The 21,378-nt window shown below is 43.7% G+C and overlaps 1 protein-coding gene across 25 annotated transcripts in view; it reads right to left on the bottom strand.

The window, feature by feature from the left end:
- The window catches only part of Sec16b (SEC16 homolog B, endoplasmic reticulum export factor), an 86,365-nt gene that overhangs the window by 40,117 nt on the left and 24,870 nt on the right, over positions 1-21,378 (bottom strand). For all 25 annotated transcript variants that reach the window (XR_012438812.1, XM_074047366.1, XM_074047367.1 and 22 more), the window contains 12 exons: positions 21,194-21,345; positions 20,816-20,877; positions 19,380-19,515; positions 18,688-18,918; positions 13,100-13,197; positions 10,739-10,820; positions 7,224-7,341; positions 5,967-6,078; positions 4,135-4,240; positions 2,079-2,219; positions 911-1,024; positions 44-119 (listed from right to left, as the gene is read on the bottom strand). Coding sequence is in view for 24 of the 25 variants with exons in the window: in XM_074047366.1 (XP_073903467.1) it covers positions 44-119; positions 911-1,024; positions 2,079-2,219; positions 4,135-4,240; positions 5,967-6,078; positions 7,224-7,341; positions 10,739-10,820; positions 13,100-13,197; positions 18,688-18,918; positions 19,380-19,515; positions 20,816-20,877; positions 21,194-21,345 (1,428 nt within the window). In the remaining variant the exon portion in view is untranslated. The remainder of the gene's footprint in view (positions 1-43; positions 120-910; positions 1,025-2,078; positions 2,220-4,134; positions 4,241-5,966; positions 6,079-7,223; positions 7,342-10,738; positions 10,821-13,099; positions 13,198-18,687; positions 18,919-19,379; positions 19,516-20,815; positions 20,878-21,193; positions 21,346-21,378) is intronic.

Genomic DNA, 21,378 nt, shown 5'->3' with positions numbered 1-21,378 from the left:
TCTCCTACAGTCAGATCCCGTGTCAGTTCATCATTTTGAGTACCTGTTGTTGTTCCTCTGGTTCCCAAAATATCTGAGCGAGCAGAATGAGGAACTCCAGTGTCTCCTGCTACCTTTTGCTGTTTAAAATAAAATAAAATCCTTTAAGCAACAGGGACAAGGAACAAGGTAGTTGAAAAATTAAGTCACCAAGAAACCTCGAGGGGGAGTGAGTGACTAGAGAAGAGAGCCTCAGCTGTTGCTCAGGTCCTGGCGTCCCGTGGAGGGGACACTCACTCCCAGGCCTCCCATCTCTGCTCAGAGCAGGCAGAGATGGCTACAGCCCATGTCATCCATCCTCCCCAGAGCAAGGAGCTAAATTATAGGCCACATAGTCTGCAGCAGAGGGAGAGAGAAAAGGTGATGTGTGCTTTTTAAAGTTCACTTTGGCCTTCCTTCAGAGCAGAGTGGAAGAAAGAACATGGGGAGGCCCTGCTCCAATTACTCTTCTGATTATGGCCAGCAGACTTTGCAATTGTCAGAACAAAAGGAAAGGCCCGGAAGTCTTTTAAGCAATTGCCCTACATTACATGAAAGTGACACAGGTCCACTGTGATCCATTGTTCCTAACAGAGATGGGAAGCTTTGATGGTTGTGAAACATTCTCTGGCACCTCAGAAAAGGATGGCAGGAGTCGTTTGGAAGAGCGCCTCTCTGTGTCACATGCAAATGTGGAAGAGAAACAGGGACAGAAAAGCCAGAGTCCACCCTTCCAAGGACACAGACTGTGCCTCAGAGTGATGGGAGACTCCATGGGGATGGGGAATGGACAGGGGTCTGGGCACTTGCTATGCTTATCTCTGACTAGAGGAGTGAAGAGGGAAACAGAGGCCAGGCCCACCCCACTGACCTCTGGCTCCACTCTACTTACCTCTAGATCCTTGTGTCGCCTTCGCAACTGCACTAGCCAATCTGGCTCCAGGTTCCTGTCCCCATGGCGTCTTTCTAAAACCAGAGGATCTGACAGCTTCAGTTTCTCTGCGAGCTATGCAGGTATCCAGTCAGGTTTGAGTCAGAAAGTAAGAGGGGCAAGAAGAGAAAAAAAGAAATATAGAGAGGCAATGGGGGAGAAAGGCCATCAGGAAAAAGGAAAATCATAATTCACTTGTAAATTAGATTATAAAGAATAATTGAGAAATAAAAAAGTCAGTAGATATCCTCCCAAAATTGCCACATAAATAAACAACTATCCCATTTTGGCATTAGATACTAGTGACTGGCTTTGTTGCTCTGCAAAGCTGTCCTCTCTGTGAGAGGCCTCTGGAACTTTGGTGGGCACAGGAATCACCCAGGACCTTGTTAAAAATGCTAATTCCAACGCCTGCATCCTAAGCGGGGCCCAATATCTGCAGTTCTAACAAACTTCCCGGGGATGTTGACACATTCAGTCATCTGCCCTGGGTCCCTGAGCTCCTTGCAACCAACCTCAGGGCATGGCAGCCCAGCAGCATGGATTTTATTGGTCACAGACTCCAACAATTGGGCCTCATCTAAGGCAAAACAGAGATTTAAGCTGCCTTTTCACTCTCTAGCTAATGGATTTTTCTTCAATTAATTGGAACCACTATTTGTCTGATTGCTGCTTTCTTTCCCAGGAACTAAGGGTTGATATGTTTTTGTTTTCTTTTTTAAATGTATCCCACATGTGATAAAATATTCCATGCATTTAAAAGCATTTTAATAAGGATCATTTCTTGTTTTAATCACTAAAATATATTTTCTAAGCCCCGCTTTTGTAATTAGAACAGCTCACCATAGTGCACATTTTTACTATACCAGAAAAGTATACGAAAGAATAAATTTCTCGAGCAGTTCCCCCTCTCCAACCCCACCGCCCCCTGCTCAGCACATCCTTCTTTGTGCATGTCGGGCCTCAGCTTATCACACGCAAGCATGCATATGTGGTCAAAGACAGCCATGGGCTCCAATTTTGCAGCATGTTCAAAGAAGATGAAATGTGGAGTCTAAGCTGCTCTACAATGGCTTTCTCTGAACACTGAAGATAAAACACCTGCAGAGAACACTTTTGAGATGCTCACCTTGATGAGCTCCACTAATAGCACAGGGTGACTGCTCTCTCCCTGGCTCAGGACAGCTGCACCAATGACTTCACAGTAATGCAAGGCCTGGGACACCAGACCATAATCTGCCAGACGGGAAGCATAAAGGAGCTTATACACCTGTAATGAGGAACGGGGCCAGTGAGGAGTCCATCCAGCAGGGATGGAGAGAGAGAGAGAAATGTAGATAAGACTTCTTAGAAGTCAGCTGACTGCCAGCTTCTGCTAACTCTGGCATCCAAATATCAAGGCCCTGTGCCATTTGGGATATTTGATCTGTGGATGGGCCCAACTCCAAATCCAGACTGCAGTCCCTGCATTATGAAGAAAAGGATGGGGATCACATCAGCTTGTCTTCCCGGGCCCTGGTCACTGTGGAAAGGCACTGCAGTACTTCTTATTCAGCAGCTCACATCCCCAGAGAGCCTGCTGTGTGGAGCACAGCCCCAAGCACCAGGACACATACAATAAGCAAAAGGCATAAAGCCCAGAGGAGAGTATGGGCAAACACAGGAAGCAGGAGTGCAGGGCGAGAACAAGTGTGAGGGCTTTGTGGTCAGGAAGAGCCAATCACATCCAAACTCCACAGTAGGTGTGGAACATTGGACTAGTTGCTTCAGCTCTCTGTGCCTCAATTTCCTCACTCTGGCATGAGAAATAATACCACCACCTCCTCCCTTGGTGCTGTGCAATAAATGAGAAAATCCATACAAAATGCTTACAACAAATGGTATCCAGGAGAAGTGAGCCTCAGTTCCCTCTTTTGTAAAAGGGTGAGAGTAGATCATGCCTACCTCACAGGATTAAAACTAATACACAAGAAGCATAATTCACAATGCCACACATGCAATAAAATGAGCTAATCTCATTCCTATCAGCCCAAAGCAGAACCAAAATAACTGGCAAGTAAGATGAATAAAGAAGGGAAAGTAGAGACCAGAACACAAGTAATGGATCTACAAGGAGGAGCTAATAGGCAAAGCTTTGCTAGAAAAGGAAGTCTTAGACAAAGCTCTCAAAGAAGAGAGAATTTCTTTAGAATGCAGTAATTCATTCCTAAGATTACATTTGTTTTGTGTTGTGTATACATGTGTGCCTTTTGTTACTGTTGTTGTGTACACACCCAATACCTACTAAAAGAGATACAAAGAGTCATTAGAAAAGGCCTGGGCCTAAAGAAGATAATTCCATTTATCTTGAAAAGGAAAGAATGCAGGGCACAGTGAATTAAATGTCCAGTGGAGGCCCTGGAGCCACTGCTGTGGCTGCAGTCATGTCAATATGAGAGCCATTGCTCTGTGCCCACAGCATTCTAGTGTACTAACGCCATGCCAGCCCCATTGCACAGACTGTACTGTCACTCCCATTTCACAGCCTAGACCACTGAGGGCCACCTTTGTCACATCAGCAAGAGTAACCAGACTAGGATTTGTGGTGCAGGGTCTTGAAGGAGGAAGATGTGATGTCAGCACCAGTCATTATAAGTTTTTTAAGTGACAGTGGTCCAGGTAGAGAAGTTGAGAAGAGAGGAGAGAACCTGCAGTATAGATGCCACCTGTAAGCTGGAGCCCTGAGAGAAGAGAAAGAAGGTTAAAGGTCAAGGTGGGAGGAGTCGTCAGGAGGGGAAGGCTGAGCAGCCATGGGTGGATGTCACACTCCCTCATCTTCCAGGGCAGGATGGCTGCAGAGGCTGAGGAGAAAAGGGTGGAGCTGCTGGCAGGAGATGAGCAGAGAGGGTGGACAGCAGGAGCAAGGACCAGGCCCAGAACACCGGGGTCCAGAAGTGCAGCACAACATCCGTGTGTTGAGAGTGAGGCAGGAGCCTCCCGCAGAGAGGCCTCTGCAAGGTTTCACCTTCATATTGCAAAATACAGAACTTTAAGGACATAAAAGGAAGTCCTAAACCTTCTTACTCGCACACAAATGAAGAAATATGCAGTAGGTGACTTTGCCCTCCATATAACGTGCCAAAGAGCAAAGCTGCCCACAGCCATCAGACACCACTAGGCTGGCAGCCTGGGCTGGTTTCAGTTACCTGGAAAGAAGGAATGAAGGATTTGGAGTGGCCCAGCATCTGGCAGTACTCGAAGATTTCCGTCCTCTGGATAGCCTCAGTGGTTGCAAATTTCAAAAACTCTTGACTAAAACCAGGGAATAACAATGACAGAGGGTGAGATGGGGGCGGGGCTCTGTCCTGGTAGAGAGCCACACACTAACTGCACCCTCTCATGGTGCAGTGTCCATCCTGGGATGCTCCCAGGCAGCTCCAAGACAGGAAAGAGACTGTGGGCCCCAGAATGGCTGTTTTGCCTCCTTGCCCTCCACCCTCTTGAGTCTGGGAAAGGGACAGAACTGGGAGAGTCACTGGAAGGCAAAGACTGCAGGAAGGATGTCTTCCACCTCCTTTGCCGAATGGTGAGGCTGTATGGGACACACCAAGGACCAGCCTTTGTGCCCCACAAAAAGCCCTGGCAAGCCCCCCAAAAGTCACCTCAGTCACAGAAAACAGGCACGAAAGAAGAAGCCATGTGCTCCTCCAGGAGTACTGAGGAAAGATGGCCTGGCAGAGAATGGGGAGATGGATTGAACCAGAAAGTAAATGACAGTCCTCGCATGGGAAGTTCATTCCATCAAGGAGGAAGAGGACAAGGTGGAATGTGATCTGAGGCATCCCGAGCATCCTGCGTGCCCCTAAATCTCTTTACTCAACAGCTTGCCATGCAGCCAAGCATCACTGTCACCAGGGAGACTCCGGGGAGTTAGGACATGGTGTCCAGAAATTTCCTATACGTCACGAACATGGGAGGGAAACATGTTAGCCCAAGCACCTCAGTGTCATGTTTGGCCCATGTGACCTATTTTGATAAGCCAACTCGGTGCTGTCCGAGCCCAGGACCTCCAGAGAACACAGTCACTGCGACAGCGTGGGCAGTTTGGGAACACGTCACGAACATGGGAGGGAAACATGTTAGCCCAAGCACCTCAGTGTCATGTTTGGCCCATGTGACCTATTTTGATAAGCCAACTCGGTGCTGTCCGAGCCCAGGACCTCCAGAGAACACAGTCACTGCGACAGCGTGGGCAGTTTGGGAACAATGTCTACAAATACAGGCTCTGCAGCCCAACCTGACCCTAACCAACTGAACTTACACAAGTTTTTTAAGCTCTCTGTGCCTTGGTTTCCCTCCTCCATAAGTGAAGATTAAGAATATACCTTCTTCATAGGGCAAATGTGTGACAAAGAAAATAGTTCAAAGAAAATGACCAGCACCACGTAATTGCTTGGTGAATTTTAACTATTATGGGGAAGGGGGTAGAGAGATTCAGAATATGGAGGGCCACTCAGGAGGAGGTTTGTCTGTCTGTCCATCGTTCATTCTCTACGGGCTTATTAAATTCCTCTGGGTGAAAAACCTGATGTCATGGCCGGCACAGAGTAAATGACCAGTGGAACGGCTCTAAGAAGCTTGCACCAGGTCTGTGTAGAGGTGCTGGGGCCCCAAAGAGGGATTCACATAAACTTGTGGTTTCTAGTTTTGAGCGGGGTCCCTGAACGGTGCCAGGGCTGCCTACACAGAGCGTGAGCTGCTACCTGCAATTTTTTTCTTTTTTTTTTTGAGACAATCTGATTGTGGAGCCAGGCTGCCACCCAGTGGCCATAAGGGCACAATACACCACAAAAAGTAGCAGCTGGCAGCTTCCCAGAGCAGCGTCTGAGGCCTGCAGCCCCCTGGTCAGTAAACAACCCAGAGTGAACCAGCCATAGCAGAAATTCACACAAGAAAATGAAAACTGAAGCCACAAAACCCAACGAGGCTAAGACAATCCCATAGAAAATATCTCTGCCATTTTCTTAAAGTCACATACCTGTGGCTACTGCCCAGCAGCACCAAATGGTCTGTCTTCACAGTATAGTGGCCAAAGGACACATGAGCCATGAGGTAGCAGAAGTGAGCAGCTTCCACAAGCCCTTTCCCAGCTGCAGGAGAAGCAGAGAAAGACGCAGTCATGGAACACACCCAGGCCGGGCCCCACCATCTAAGAGGGACAGAGATGGAAGAGGAGCCTTGGGGATCATGAGAACAGCCAAGTGACTTCTCATAGCAGAAGTCACACACCCTCCCCACCAGATATCACCTCAGATATTACAATCCTTTTCAGCCAGAATCAGGCACATTCCGCCTAATGGGTTTTTCACTGGGAATTTTTTAAGCATGTTAGCCCTTCCTAAGGATGAGAAGGGAGAAGAGATACCTACACCTGAGAAGGGTGAACCACCGCGAGTGGCAGTTCTTACACTGGGGCGTTACTCCCCCTGCCAAAATCAAAATAGTAGAAGGCTTTTCCTAGTGCTTATAGAAAAGAAAACTGTTCTCCCATACATTTTCCATTGCCTCAAAATTGAATTTTAAATTCTAGTAAGTAAAGTGCCTGGTACCCAAGAAGAGCTCAACAAACACAGGTTCCCTGTCATTCGGGATACTGAATGCCCAGCCATCACTTGCCACAGCTGTCTTTTTCCAGTTTAACAGCAACGGTTCACAAAGTTTCACAAGGAACATGTGGAGAGGTTCTGCCTCTTGACCAAATTTGAGAACTGCTTTTCTGGAATGTCCAATAACCCCTCAGTGCTTATAAGACCTTGTTCACAGAGAGGTAAGAGAAATAAAGATTACAGAACTGACCACTGGGAGGGCTGGCTGAGTGGCTCAATTGGTAGAGTGTCTGCCTAACAGCGTGAGGCCCTGAGTTCAAATCCCAGTACCATGAAGGAAAAAAAAAGAAGAAGAAGAAAAATATCAGAGAAAGAAAAAAACTGAAAACAACAGAATTGCCTCCTGGGTTAACTCCATGTACAAGGGAGTTGCACCCAGGGCTAGAAAATCAACTTCTGAGAGAAGTCTGTATCGTAGGAGTACAATGTCTTATACAGGAAATTCTGGGATGCAGTGGTACAGGGAAGACTCTCTTTTCCCTGAAGTTTCTTACCTCCAAAACATGAAATCTCCTGGGTCATAGACCGGCCCTACACAGAATCTAAGACTCTAAGGACAGGTGTTTGAAGCTGGCCTGTAGGTTCCCTGGAAAGGTGGGGGGAGCAGAGCAGTGTTACTTTTTGCTTACCTAGGGTGTCCCCCATGGTGACAATTGCTTTCTGATACAACTCCGAGTCCCCAGCCTGATTTGACAGAATCACAGCTAAGTGGGGTCTCCAGTCTCCCCACTGCTTGTCCCCACAACACTGAAAAATAGCAGAAAAATTATGAAGATTTATAGAATTATTTAGTACCACCCAGCATGGAAGTAAAGAAGGTTGTTGTCTATTTTTTGGTATGGAGGTGGTCAAGGAATTCCAACTACACCATCTGCAATGTTGCCATTCATAGCTTTAGAATTCTCCTTAAAAGGTGAGGGTGTGGGCTGATGTGGTACATGCCTATATTCCAGCACTTGGGGTCCTGAGGCAGGAGGATGGTGTGTTTGAGGCAGTGACCTACATAGTGAGACCCTGACTCAACAAAAGAGCAAAACTCCAGGAAGGACAAGCAGACAGACACGTGCATGCATGCATCCATCCACACATACATCATAAGTACATAAGGTATTGGGAGGTAAATTAAATTATATTATTAGTCGTATGCTAATTTTCTAATGTATACCCAATATCTTCACCTCAAATAGATAAAGACCCTTTGATATTTCAGTGGGAGAGGGAAGATGAAACATCTTTGTCTTATGAGTAGAGGAAACCACTTTAGCCCATGTCAAAGTCCTGGTTTTACAAAGTCCTTTCACATACATCATTTTATTTAACCTTTACAACAACCCTATAAGGTCTACTTCCTATTTCCACTTTGGGATGAGAAAATCAAGTAAAAGAGCCCAGTCAGGACGCGAACTCCTTGTATTTTCCTCTTGCCCCATTCACTGGTGGCGATGCAGAGGCTAAAGATTCCACCAGGGGGTCAGCAGAGAGTCAGCAGAGCAGCAGGAATGTGAAGGAGCCCCACATAAATGGTACTTGCCTGTGAGCTGCTGGCCTGAGGGTGGCCCTTCTCCCCAGTGAAGGAGAATTTCAGGGAAGAAACTATCAACAAACAAACAACATAGTGTCATATATTCAACACAGGCCCTCAATTTGACTCATTCTAGCTACATGACCTTGAGCACATTTTTTAATGTCTTTGAACCTTTGAACCTTCCTCATCTCTAAAGTGGAGATCATAATTTCTGCCTAACAAGGTTACTGTTGATAATAAAATAATATCGTTACATAAAGCACACAGCATAGCATAAAGCTTCACACTTGATTTGCACTTTATCAATTCCTTAGTAGTTATGAATACACACACACACACACGAGGAAAGAAGTGGTTTGTACACCAGTCTAACTGCAACCTGTTGCAGAGACAGACAGAGCAGGAGATTGACAGTAATAACTAAGATTTGAAGGTAAAAGCTGTTCATAATTATTTGGAGTTTATAATTATCCCAAGGAATAAAAGATGCTTTATCCAACTCTGTGCTATACTTATTCCTTGTTGATTTGGATAATGCAGCATGAATGAAGACACTAGCGATGGTGATAATAAATCACAATAATAATAGCAGTTCTCATTTACCAACCATGGCATTTCTCCTGCCAACAATCATATGTGCCAGGTAATATTGTTACTTTCACTTTAACCTGTAAATCAGGATCTTTAGGAAGCAGAAAAACAGAAAAGAAGCTCTGGCTTTAAAAAAAAAAAAATACCTTAGAAGTTATGTCTCCTTCCTGGATTATTTGAAGGGAAAAAAAATTACAAAGTAGATCTTTTGGGCAGGGCCCAAGCATGGTGGTTGATAGGTTCAGATACTCTCTCTCTCCTTTAATTTTCACAATAACTCTATTAGTTAGGTACCAAAATCTCCACAAAGATGAACTGAGGCTCTGTGAGATTAAGTAACAAAGCCAAGTTCACGAATTCACAAGGAGCAAAGTCTAGTTAAGCCTTTGATGAGATCCACACTGTGTGCCCAGTTGCCAAGTTTTTTCTACTACACAACTCATCACAAGTAGCTGAAGTCGAGCCTTCCAGTAGATATCAGGATGTAAGGACTCTCCCATACGTTAAGATTCAATACTACATTGGTACATGACCTCTAGTTCCTGAGTTATCTCACTGAAAAGTAAGAAAAATTAGCTAAGTCTACCTTTTCAGGGAGACCCAGTGGATCATGGGCTGATTGTATCATTTTCTCTATTTAGTGCTTTGTGTGTGACACAATGCAGTTTCATTGCAGAGCTGAAATTTCCATTCAGCTGAATTTTGAGGCACCCTCCATGTTCCAAAATGGCCCGTTGACTTAATGATGGGCACAAAAGTTATCATTTCTCTTTTCTTTTCTTAGAATTACCCACAAGCAATAAGAAGGTTAGAAAAGCAAAAATGTGAAGTTCATTTTAATTAAAATAAGTTGTCAGGAAAAATACAAACTTGTATTTGAATACAGAAAAAAGCTGTCAAAAATAATGGGCAAAGGAAGACAATGCAACGACTGCCTCCATGAAGCAAGCGCATAATGCTCAATTCAAAGGATTCAGGAAAGAGATGGTGAGCTACAGGAAAGAGATGGTGAGCTACAGGGGAGATAAATGTGACCTGCAAGCTCAGGAAAGAAGGAGGGAAAACATCAAAAGACAAAAATGGACAGAAGCAAAGTAAGAGAGACTGGTGAAAATACAGTGAGGGACACAGAGGATGGAAATGAGAGAGAGAGAGAAGAAGAAGGAAGAGGAGGAAGAAAGAACAACGTCTTTATTAAAGAGAAAATTTTATATATATATAAAATTCACATTTGTATCATAGTCTAGACATGTATACATAAATATATATAATATAATGTGTATATATGGAATTCCTGAAAGCAGAACCTAAATAATGGAATGAGATAATTATTAAAAGGTATATTTAAAGAAAATTTTCCTGAACTATATATAAGATATGAATGTACATATTTAAAGGCCATGATGTACCTCAAGTAAAAACTCACCCAGTCAGTCAACACCAAGATATGTCCTAGTAAAGTCATTGGACTTCAAAGATAAGGAACAAAGTCTTTGTGGCAAAAAAGATGCAGTTGTTAAATAGGAAAATTCTCAAGCAGGCCTTAGCCTTCTCCACTCCAGGAGCATAAAGCTGACATGTTTATCTCTCAAGCATGGAGGCACAGTGGAGAAGCACTCCCCCAGAGAGAAGGAGGGTAGCCCTGCTGTGGGAAACCCTGGGAACCACAGCTTTGCTAGCCCCAGCAAAGCAAGTCATTGTGGTATTGTGGGAAAAGCAAAGTCTTTAGAGTCAGACAGACCTGGGCCTATCTGGACCCCATTGCTCACTATCTCTGTGATCTTGGACCATTTTACACCTTTGTGCCTGTCTCCACATCTGCAAAACGGGGGTGATAACTCCTGCCTCTGAGAATTAAATGAAATAACAGTCATCAAAGCACTTAGCACAGGGCCAGGCACATGAAATTATCCAACTATTATTATTCATGTTTCATTTGTGAAGCCATTACTGCTTTCCTGAGCAGTCCCATCACCGCCCAACCCTTGGGATGCTGGGATGTGGAAGGAGTCCTGTCACAGAGGGTACCGTGGCTGCTTGTGGAATCCTCCCTGACATGAGCTGGAAGAGGGTCTGCAAGGGGTCGTTGAGCGCCAGCGTGCTGGTGAAGCTGCAGAGAGAAAGGACAGTCAATGGGGACCTTGATCTTTACCCATTGCCAGCATACAAGGCCTAGCTTATTTTCACTTGATTTCCACAGCTTCTTTTGGAACTTGGGAATTGTGTCTTTACATACTCTTTTTGGGGAAGGTCAGCAGCATCTGCGTTCCGTCACACACCCGTGTCAACCTCATCACTTGGGGATATTTTCTCTACTTTCTCCCTAATGCCCTCTTGTTTTGCCTTGAACTCAAGGCCTTGAACTTGCTAGGAAAGCACTCTACCACTTAAGCCATGCCCAGTTGCTTTTTGCTTTAAGTTTGCTGTTCAGATAAGTTCTTGTGCTTTTGTCTGGGCTGGCCTTGGACTACAATCCTCCTAGCTTTACCTCCTGAGTAGCCTGGACCAAGGCATGCACCACCCCTCCTGGCCCTAATGCCCTAATTCTTGAGTAACCATTTTTGTAGGTCTTTCTCCATCAACACCATAACCACCCACACCTCAAGTGCCCCTGGGGAGCCAGCAGTTCACCTGGAAGCTCTTTCCCATGGGTCCCTCTTCCCTGCCACCCTCAGCTCCTCGTCCACACCAAATCCACGGCTCTTAGTATCATTTTTCTGCCTCATCACAGGCCTGGGTCTATAGCGCTTTGACTCACAAGCACTAAATAGCCATTTTCAATAACCAAAGAGGCGTGGAACAGGGACCAGCAATGATCCTGCTGATGACAAACCATGGGATATGCTTAACAAGGATATAATAAGCTCTACAGCTGATTTGAGATTTAAGCATACTCAGTAAGAGAGATTTTTCACAATTCACTGGGCCCCATCAAAAATCAATGGCCCAAGGCAAAAATGTAGCAGAGATGTATGCTACAACTGGGGAATGTGGGATGTTCATTTTCAAAACCCAAAGGAAAATGGTCCCTCAGAACTCCATCGTTTACTTTATAGCACCCTTGCCACAGGAGCTCTCAGCACTGAGCATAATAGATGACAGCTCCTACTCCCTACCGTTCCAGCCTCCCAGCATAAGGAAGTGCTGGCAACCTTACTCATCCCTGAGAAGACTGGAGGTTAGAGTAATAAAGAGACTCCACTGAGGGCGTGATGAAGAATGGGCTCCTGGTCAGTGTGTGGCAGCCACTGAGAACACAGGGGTCCGCCTTCTCATCCAACTTTCTGCCCAACAGGATTTATGGTCAATTCAACCCTAAGTAATCTGAGAGCATAGCTTCACTGCCTTAACCAACCCTAGGAGATAAACCTAGAGTAGCAATATCCTTCTCATGGTCTGACCTACCTGCTCCCCACTGGAAGTCCCACCTCACCCCTACCACCCCTACACCATGCTGGTTGGAGCCTGAAGGACTTATGCAGAAACCCTTTTCTGGCATCCTCTAGACCCAGCACTGACTCTTCATATTAATTTTCTGTTACTTGGTTTCATCTCCCGTATTCTGAACGGCTGGCTTTGTACCTTTGCTTCCATCCTATCTTGCTCTGGTTTAGTCATTCTTCCTGATCCACCCTGGCACCCAAAATCTTGGTGTGCTGGCATGATTTCTTACTAAGCACAACTTATCGTCTCAACACCCCCATTGCTGTAGATATAAACTTCTGAATCTAATTCCTATTCCCATTAATGCCCTTTCTTACTACAACTCACAGTTCTGCAACCACCATAGCCCTACCCACCTCTCAGAACTCACTGCAAGACTAAAGAAGCACACTAGACACTTCCTTCCATCAAAACCCCGCAGTGAAACTTAACTCCCTCCCTAACAGAACTATCTAGAACAGCCCCTCCCAAAGTAGATTACTACAATGTACAGCATACTTAATTTTTGGAAAACGGTGACCCTTGGAAATATTACAAAATGTTTCATTCCACTTAGCAGATAGAAAGCATATCTATGTAGCTAAGCTATGAAAATATGGAGACAAAGCCAGGCACTCAGGAGGCTGAGGCAGGAGGGTCACAAGTTTGATGCCAGTCTGGGCTACATAGTGAGATAGACAGAGATAGAGATAGAGATAGAGATAGAGATAGAGATAGAGATAGGTATAGATAAAGATATAGATATGATACAGACACAGATACAGATATAGATACAGATCTATATGAAAGAGTAAGAGATGAGAAACAATAAAAGAGAAAATAGAAAGCTTCTTGGAGAGTGAGTTTCTCAATGCATTTTGCTCCCTTCCTCAGCCTCACTCCCCCTCCCCACCTTTACAGCAGAGGCTTCTCTGCTCTTTGGTATGCTTCATAAGATGGACTCACCCACTCATGACCCAGTTGTAGGTCCTTGGGTCCATCTTGCTGGATAGGAACAAAGCATGACCCCACAAGTGGTTCTTCATAGCCCATTCCAAGGCCTCCTGAAAACCAAAGCTTCACAATCAATAGTGCCTTACCTACCTTCCTCCAAGAAAAATAACAAATTCCCACACACAGGCACTGTGGCACCCTGAACAATAGATCTGGGCCTCCAGGAAAATGCTTGGAGCTTCACATCTGAACATGAAGAAGGAAGGGGAGGAGGCAGGCTCTAATCGCCATGGTATTTTTCTCTGTGTTGTCCACTTCTCCAGCCATCTATTCTGCCATTTCATCAGCTTCCCCTCACACACGATCATTCTTCTTCAGCAAAAGTTACAAAATACTTGTGAGAAACTAGGTACCAAGCATAAAAAAGCACTTCACCCCATGATTGAGTCTCAACATGAGTAACCTACTAAGGAAGAGTGCCTTTTTTAACTGGTGGAGACCAGTGGTTGCTCTCCACAATCCTTGTTTTCCTTCCTGGGCAAAGAACTATATCACATTTGCACCCCCCCCCATCCCGGTTCCTGAGTGTGGCCAAGTCTACGCCATGGAATGGAAATGGAAGTATAGGTTTGGCCTATAAAACCGCCCACACCCTATCCTCCATGTGCTTTACTCCATCTGGTTCCTGGAATGGAAAGGACTCCAGGAGAACCTTAGAAACTCTAGGCTGAAGATGGTAGAGCCCTCAACATCCTGTGTGGAGGAGGGCACCCCACGGGTCTGTTCACATACTCTTACATGAACAGTAATAAACTACTGTTATGTTGAAACCAGTACACTTAGGCACTAACCCACCTGCCTAATACTAAAATTAATTGCTTATTACCCATCACATGACTTCATAGGTCAAATTAATAGCACGATTAGCTTCATAAGATGGACTAGAGCTGCAGATTTTAGAACATACACACATACACTCACCTTTTTACTCAATTTATATGTGAGGTTTTGAACTGGGGAAAAGAAGTCACTAAAGAGATAGTTCCATCTCCCAAAATATCCCAATATATCACCCTGTGATCTTATTGGGAAGGTGGAGAGAGAACATGCATGCATGCAAATTTAAATAGTCACAGTTAGCCTCAGAGCAAAGGCAAGTAAAAAATGACATTAAAGGGTTAATTTTCTAGAATATTTTAATTATTTCATAATTTTTTCTTTTTGCTAAAGGGCTTATTACTGCTTGGTTAGACTTTATCTGTTCATTCAAAAATCCGTCCCTCCAAAGCTCAGTATAGTAGCTCAAGCCTATAATCCTAGCTTCTTGGAAGGCAGAGATGAGGAAGATCATGGTACAAGTCCTGCCTGGGTAAAGAAAAAGTTCTTGAGACCCAATCTCAACCAATAAAAGCTGGGTGTGGTGGTGCACGCCTGTCATCCTGGTATGGGGAAAGTGTAAATAGGAAGATGGCAGTCCAGGCCAGCCCAGGCATAAAAGCAAGACCCTAAAACACCTAAAGCAAAAAGGGCTTGGGGTATGGCTCAAGAGGTAGAGCACCTGCCTAGCCAATGCAGTCCCTAAGTTCAAATCCCAGTACTGCCCCTCCCAAGAAAATCTACCCCTCCAAAAATATAATTTAAGAATAAGTGGAAAAATTGAGAACTTAATATATCAAGGTTATCAACATCATATAATGCCAGAAATAAGTCCTCGGTCAAATATGAATAAAGGTTTTAAAGATATTTTGATACCCAGCTCCTTATTAATCACTCTGAGCCACCCTCCCTCCCATGCGCCATCTATCCCTCATTTACTTACCTTGGGGCCCAGGTAGAAGGGGACATGGCGAGGTAGTTAGAAGACCAGGCTGCCTAGATCTAACCTGACTCTACAGTCTACTACCGTTCCTCATCTGTGAGCATGTAGGACAAGAGCAGAACCTAACTTACAGGGTTTCTATGGAGATAAATGAAGTAATGCATGCAAGACATCAAACAAGTGCTAGCAGGTAGAAAGTATTCTCTAAGTATCTGCCTTTGATATTGTTGTGGTGACAGTCATTATTTATCTTTTTTAAAAGACTTCATAACTGATTTATCTCTACAGGCCCCCCTGGGTTCAATGCCTTAGGAGTAGTAGTGGTAACAAATGTTTATTGAATAAATGAATCACTGGTGAAACTGCAATTCCCTACTCTAGACGGAATATTTGGCTCCACTGATTTTTCTAGTTATCAAGTACTCACTCAAATGATAACATCATAGCACTGAGGCCTTGGCTGAAGTGGTAGAGTGCCAGTGAGAGCCACCACTACCACCCTCCAAAAAAGGTAACATCATACAAACAAAAAAACCAAGAGATTAAATATTTAAACATAAAAGTCACAAGTGAACTTCGATTTCATTTTTATAAATTATTTTTGAAGTAGGGAAAGGCTATTCAAATATGACCCCATATGTGACTTTCAAATCTGTAGAGTTCCTACTAACAACATGTGAGGGTGAATCACTCAGCAAAAAACTGTGAAAACTCACACCAATTATATTCAACTTCATTCATAACAACAGATATGCAAATGACTACAGTAAATTTTATTTTTTCACCTCTCAGATTGGCACAGATAAAAAGTTTGAAAAATCTGGTGAGAATGTGAAAAACAAGCACTCTCATACACTGCTCATGGAATGAGTTGATGTGACATCTAAAGAGGCAAGTTTTCAACATCTATCAAAATTTTAAAACAAATGCCCTTTGACCCAAACATTCTGCTTCTAGAAATTTGTCTCCTATGAGGCAAAATGACAGTGATGTTTTGTCCCCCCCAAAAGACTCATATATTGAAGGCTTGGGCCCCAGCTATTAAGAGATGATTGGATGCTGAAAGGACGAACTCCATCCATCAATTAACCCATTGATGAGTTCATAGCTTAATGCACTATTAAGAAGGGAGGCCTACTTAGAGGAAGTAGGTCATCACCCTTCCTCTCTCTCACTCTCTCTCTCTCTCTCTCTCTCTCTCTCTCTCTACTTCCCAGCTGTCAAGAGGTGAGCAGCTCTGCTCTGCCAGGAGTTCCCCACCATTATGTTCTGCCTGACTACAAGCCAATGGAGCCAAGCAACTATGGATTGAAACATCTGAAGCTGTGAACCAAACTAAACCCTTCCTCTTTTTAAATTGTTTTTCTCAGATTATTTTGTTACCGTGGCAAAAGCTGCCAAAAACAGTTATTCATTTTAGCATTGTTTGCAATATCAAAAGATTGGAAATCATTTAAATGTCAATCTATAGGGTCTTGGTTAAATTAATTATAGCTTATCCATAGAAAACAATGCAGCCATAAAAATAATAAGGAAATTATGATATAGAAAGTGATATATATGTTGTGATAGAGAGAGTGTAACAAAAGGCAGGGGACAACAAAATATGTTTGAGGTCAAATCCAGAACACTGCCTGTTGGGGGTACAACCTATAAGTTCATATTAGTTTTTATCTTTTTAAATGAATGGAAAAAGCAGAAGAAAAGTAATATTTCATTACACATGAAAATTGTATATAATTCAGTTTTATGTCCATAACTGAGTTTGATTAAAACACAGCCATACTCATTCATTTTTGTATTATTGTCTGTGACTGCTTCCCAGCTGTCATGAGGTGCCCTTTTGTCACAATGGCAAAGTTGAATAGTGGAACAAGACCAAATGGTCAACAAAGCCTAAAATATTTACTATCTGTTCCTTTACGGAAAATGTTTAGAGGGGTATGATGGTGCATGCCTGTAACCCTAGCACTTCAGAGACTGAGGCAGGACAATTGAGAGTTTGAGGCCAACCTAGGTTACATGATAAGATCTTCTCAAACATGAAAGAGAGAGAGAAAGAGATATATAGAGAGAGAGAGAGGAAAGAAGGAAGAAAGGGAGAGAGGGAGGGAGGGAGGGAGAGAGAGGGAGGGAGCAAAAAATAAAGAAAAAGCTTACTAACTCCAATGTCTGTCTACTAAGATATTTTGCTAAATGGGAAAGTAAAGTAATGATATATAGTACACTAACAGGAAAGAGAAAATAATTACATATGCAAAAACACCTGTGGCTACTTTAGAGAGAGAAAACAAGTGGCTGGGGAATTGGGATCTTGTTTCTCCATTATATTCCTTATGATCTTATTATATAATCTTACATAATCCTTACATTCCTATTATCTTTAATATTTGGAATTAAATTGATTTGAATTGATTTTAACCACATTCAAATATTTAAATGAGCACAACTTCAAAGTTAAACAGGACATCGCTCTACATCTAAATGCTGAACTAAAGCACTCAGTGCCAGTAAGCATACCACCTAAGATACAGTGGCAGGAATATTATTTGTAAACAATCTTTCCAGAAACTAATTTGGTATAGAGATAAAGAACCTCTTAGAAGTACATACTCTTTGGCCCAGTAAGTCCACTTCTAGCAATCTATTCTTAAATAAAAATAAAAATATCAGTCAATGACTTCTGTTTAAAAAAATGTTCAAATGGAATAATTTCTAATGGGTGAAAAAGTTGCAAATAGCCTATGTATTCAATAAATAATGGGTAGATTAAATAAAATATGATTTTTAGATGGTGCTATTGGTCAGTGGTAGAGCAAGCCTAGCGTGCACTGCAAAAAATAAATAAATTAAATAAGCCACGTACCAGTGGCTCACATCTGTAATCCTAGCTGCTTGGGAGGCTGAGATCAGGAGGACAGAGGTTTGAAGCCAGCCCAGACAAAAAAGTTTTCAAGACCCATCTCAACCTATAGCAAGGCACAGAGGCACACGCCTGTTATCCCAAGCTTCTGATCCAGGCTGAGTTCAGAAGGATAATAGTTCCAGGCCAGAACAGGCAAAAAAAAAAAAAAAAAGTTTGAGAGACCCCATCTCAACAGAAAAAAGCTGGGCATAGTGTTTCAGGCCTGTCATCCCAGTGACAGTTGGGAAGTATAAAATAAGAAGATCTCACAGACTGAGCCAGCCTGTGCAAAAAGGAAGACCCTGTGTCCAAAATAACCAAAGCATAAAGGACTGGAGGTGTGGCTCAAGCTGTAGAAGCCCTGAGTTCAAACCCCAGGATCACCAACAAAGTAAAATAAATGTGTGCTATTAGAGTATATTTAATGCTACCAGGGCATTACCATATAATCTAAAATTTAAAAGAAAGAAAAAAGAAACAATTGTAAATGTATTTGTTTAGGGGAGACTGTTCATTTATTTTGAAACAGCATCTCATTATGTAGCCCAGGCTGGTCTCCAATCTGTGATCCTCCCATCTCAGCCTTCCAAGTGCTGAGATTACAGGCATGCACCATCAGGCCTGGCTTGTATATGTAATTTAAACTGATTTTTATTACACACATGGGAAAACACTAAACGCAAAGGTAGCAAAATGTTAGCGGGTATTATCTTTTATAGGAAAAGTATTAATGGCAAAAACACAATGATGTTTTTATTGTCTTCGCTGTGCCTTTCTGAACATCTCACCTGCTGTAATTGGAGAGGGAAGGGACGAGTGGCAGGGTAGGACGGTGGTCACTTATCTAAAGCAAGCGTGGGAAAAGGGCTTACTTGCCTTCTTCCTTCCGTAGTAAAGCCGGTTAGTGAATTTCTCCAAGACCTGTGCAGGTGTCTCCACCATGGGAGGAATCTCTCCAGTGAGCAGGTTGCGGGTCCCAGAGTTCAGCACCGGCCAGTTCTCATCGGACAGGTTGATGAGGTTGGCCACTGGGGGCTGCCTCTTGTACTTCTCCAGCTTCTTGCAGTCCTGCATCAGCAGCTCAGCAATGTCAGACCCCACCATGGACTGCAAGGCAAAGAGGGTCACTCTGGGGGAGAATCCTGTCAGTCCCCATGCTGGTAGCCCGAGCTGGAGAGAGAAGGCACCTGCCTTCTTCATAAGGAGGCCAGGCATGCGCACACAGCTGCCCTGTCTTGATTACTGCATTTCAAAAATCAGCTTCATGATCATGGCTGCTTTCTGCCTGTCAGGCTTATTTGAACCATTCGTAACTCCACAGGTGTGTTATCTGACCGCTGCCATAATCCAGGGACCATCCAACAATCCTCATCCAGGGAAGAGCATCAGATAGAAGGTTCACATTAGCAAGCCTGTGTTGACATCGAAGCTGTTTCCCCTGGGGGGCTATGCATAGCTTCTTTAGTATTGCTTCCCATAACCATGCCAAAAACCAACTCTTATTATCCCAGAACACTAAAACTTCGGTCCCTCCTGCACTTGGCTTGCCCATCAAAGCAATAACTCACCCCATTCTGGCGACAAAGGAGAACCAGCAGTTGCCACAGTAGAGCCAAGTCTCTGCTCTCCGGTGTCTCAGATCTGCGACTCTGAGCTGCTTTGTGCTGACAAAACGTCATGATGTCCACCTTGTGTACGTCTTCCCTGTGGAGAGATTTCAGGAAGCAAAGGGTGGGCAGACAGGCACTTTCCCTGCTCTAGACCTAGCAAACCCTACAGTGTGCAGACCCAGGGCAGCTGGGCTTGAGACAGAAGCCTGACAATCCAGGGCTTGGGAAGAAGTCTGTAGCCACAGGATACAGTCCTATTACCCAGTTATAAGTCTGCTATTTCCTGTAGAACAGGAGGGGACTTCATTCCATTTTACAGATGAGGAAGCTGGGGCCCTGAGATCTGAAGTGATGACACAGGATAGAAGGTGAGAAGAGACTTTGGGGTCAGATAAATCTGAGTCTAAATCTGATCTGGCACCTCTCAGTTTAGACGAGTTTCTTACCTCTTCTGAGTCTCTACTTATTTCCCTTCTTAAATAGAGATAATATGAAAATCTACTTTTCCATAAAAAGGACTGAGCAAATTGTGTGGAATGTATTAAACACTCAATAAGTAGGCATTATTATTTGCTGAAGATCATTCAATAAACCAAAGCCAAGTTGGACAAATCCCCTACCGTTTAATACCCAATCCACTTCTCTACCCATATCTGCATATCTGTGTGTGAGACATAGCGACAACACTCATTTAAACTTAAATCTCCATGTTGTCAAGTACAACATGGAGATTTTCTTAGAGGGAGGTCTTCAGGGTAAAAATACATGTATACAGTGGTGATAATTAAAGGGCTTCCACATACATAATCAAGTGGGAATTACAGCACTTCTCAGAGGGAAAACTAAGGCTCAGAGAGGGCTAATGGACCTATCCACCATGGTACCACTATTCAGGTCCTCTGACTGCCAGCCAGGATTCTCTCCAACATCAGAGCATGCCTGAAAATGCTCATGCAGTTCTAGTTCAGTCCTGCAGAGGACAGACTTGCACATTGTCCTGTAACTGGAAAGCTGACATTTTTACTTCTCAGAAAAAAAAGGCACAGTTGCAAAACGTTTTCTATTGTGGTTCACTTGTCAATGACTTCCAAGGCTATGCTCTACTTTTCTGCTAATATCTACCAAGTACCTAGAAAGAAACTTTCTTCCATGTAACATCTTCAAAATGGAACTGATGTTTAGATTTCTGAATTGTCAAGTTAATTTTTCTTTCTGTCCTTCAACCTATCAAATGGGTTTATCAAGATGGCTCAGGCCACATCTGTTTCTATCAAGTGTCACAGAGAATTTTATTCTACCTGGGCTATAGATTTTTTTCCAAGGAAAGCACAACTCAGGCAGGAAGATTTCCCAAGTTTCAAAAGCCTTTACTCAGAGCTCTTATAGTACTTTACCCGATCAGGGGTCCTGAAAAACTTCTCATTTCCTCTTGGTCCTCAGAATCATTAAGAATAACCTGAAACAGAAAGTCAAATTAAGTCTTCAAGACTATTCCACCCAGTGCCTCTGTCAGTCAAGTCCACTAGGTGATCCTAGGGTATGGAGTGCCCTAGCAAGAGGATGGAAGCAAGTCATTCTGTTGAAGATGAGTCAGAGAAAAGCTTCCTTCAGAAAGGAGCCCACCCATTCCTGCACCCCTGGCCAGTTTCTAACAAGAGTACCCCTCTCGGAGCTGCCTAGGTTCAAGCAAAGGGACGCAGAGGAGCAGGGGAGTAGTTGGGTAAGTTGGGTGAGTCATGTGCCAGCATTCCAGGGACACTGGATCTGATTACCTCCATGCTATGCAGTTCCACAAGAGCTGTTTGTCCATCTATGGGAGAATTGGGACACGAACACACCAGCTGGCCTCCAGGCCCAAAACTCACGGACACATGAGGGATATAGAACTTCATGGGTGTCTTGGGACCAGCTGCTGATACATCCCCTGACCAACAGACACAGAAGACATCGTTAGCAA

The sequence above is a fragment of the Castor canadensis genome, chromosome 11 (assembly GCF_047511655.1).
Source record: "Castor canadensis chromosome 11, mCasCan1.hap1v2, whole genome shotgun sequence".
Taxonomy (NCBI): Eukaryota; Metazoa; Chordata; class Mammalia; order Rodentia; family Castoridae; genus Castor; species Castor canadensis.
The sequence above is the reverse complement of the archived record's forward strand: the minus strand, read 5'-3'. Positions and strand labels throughout refer to the sequence as shown.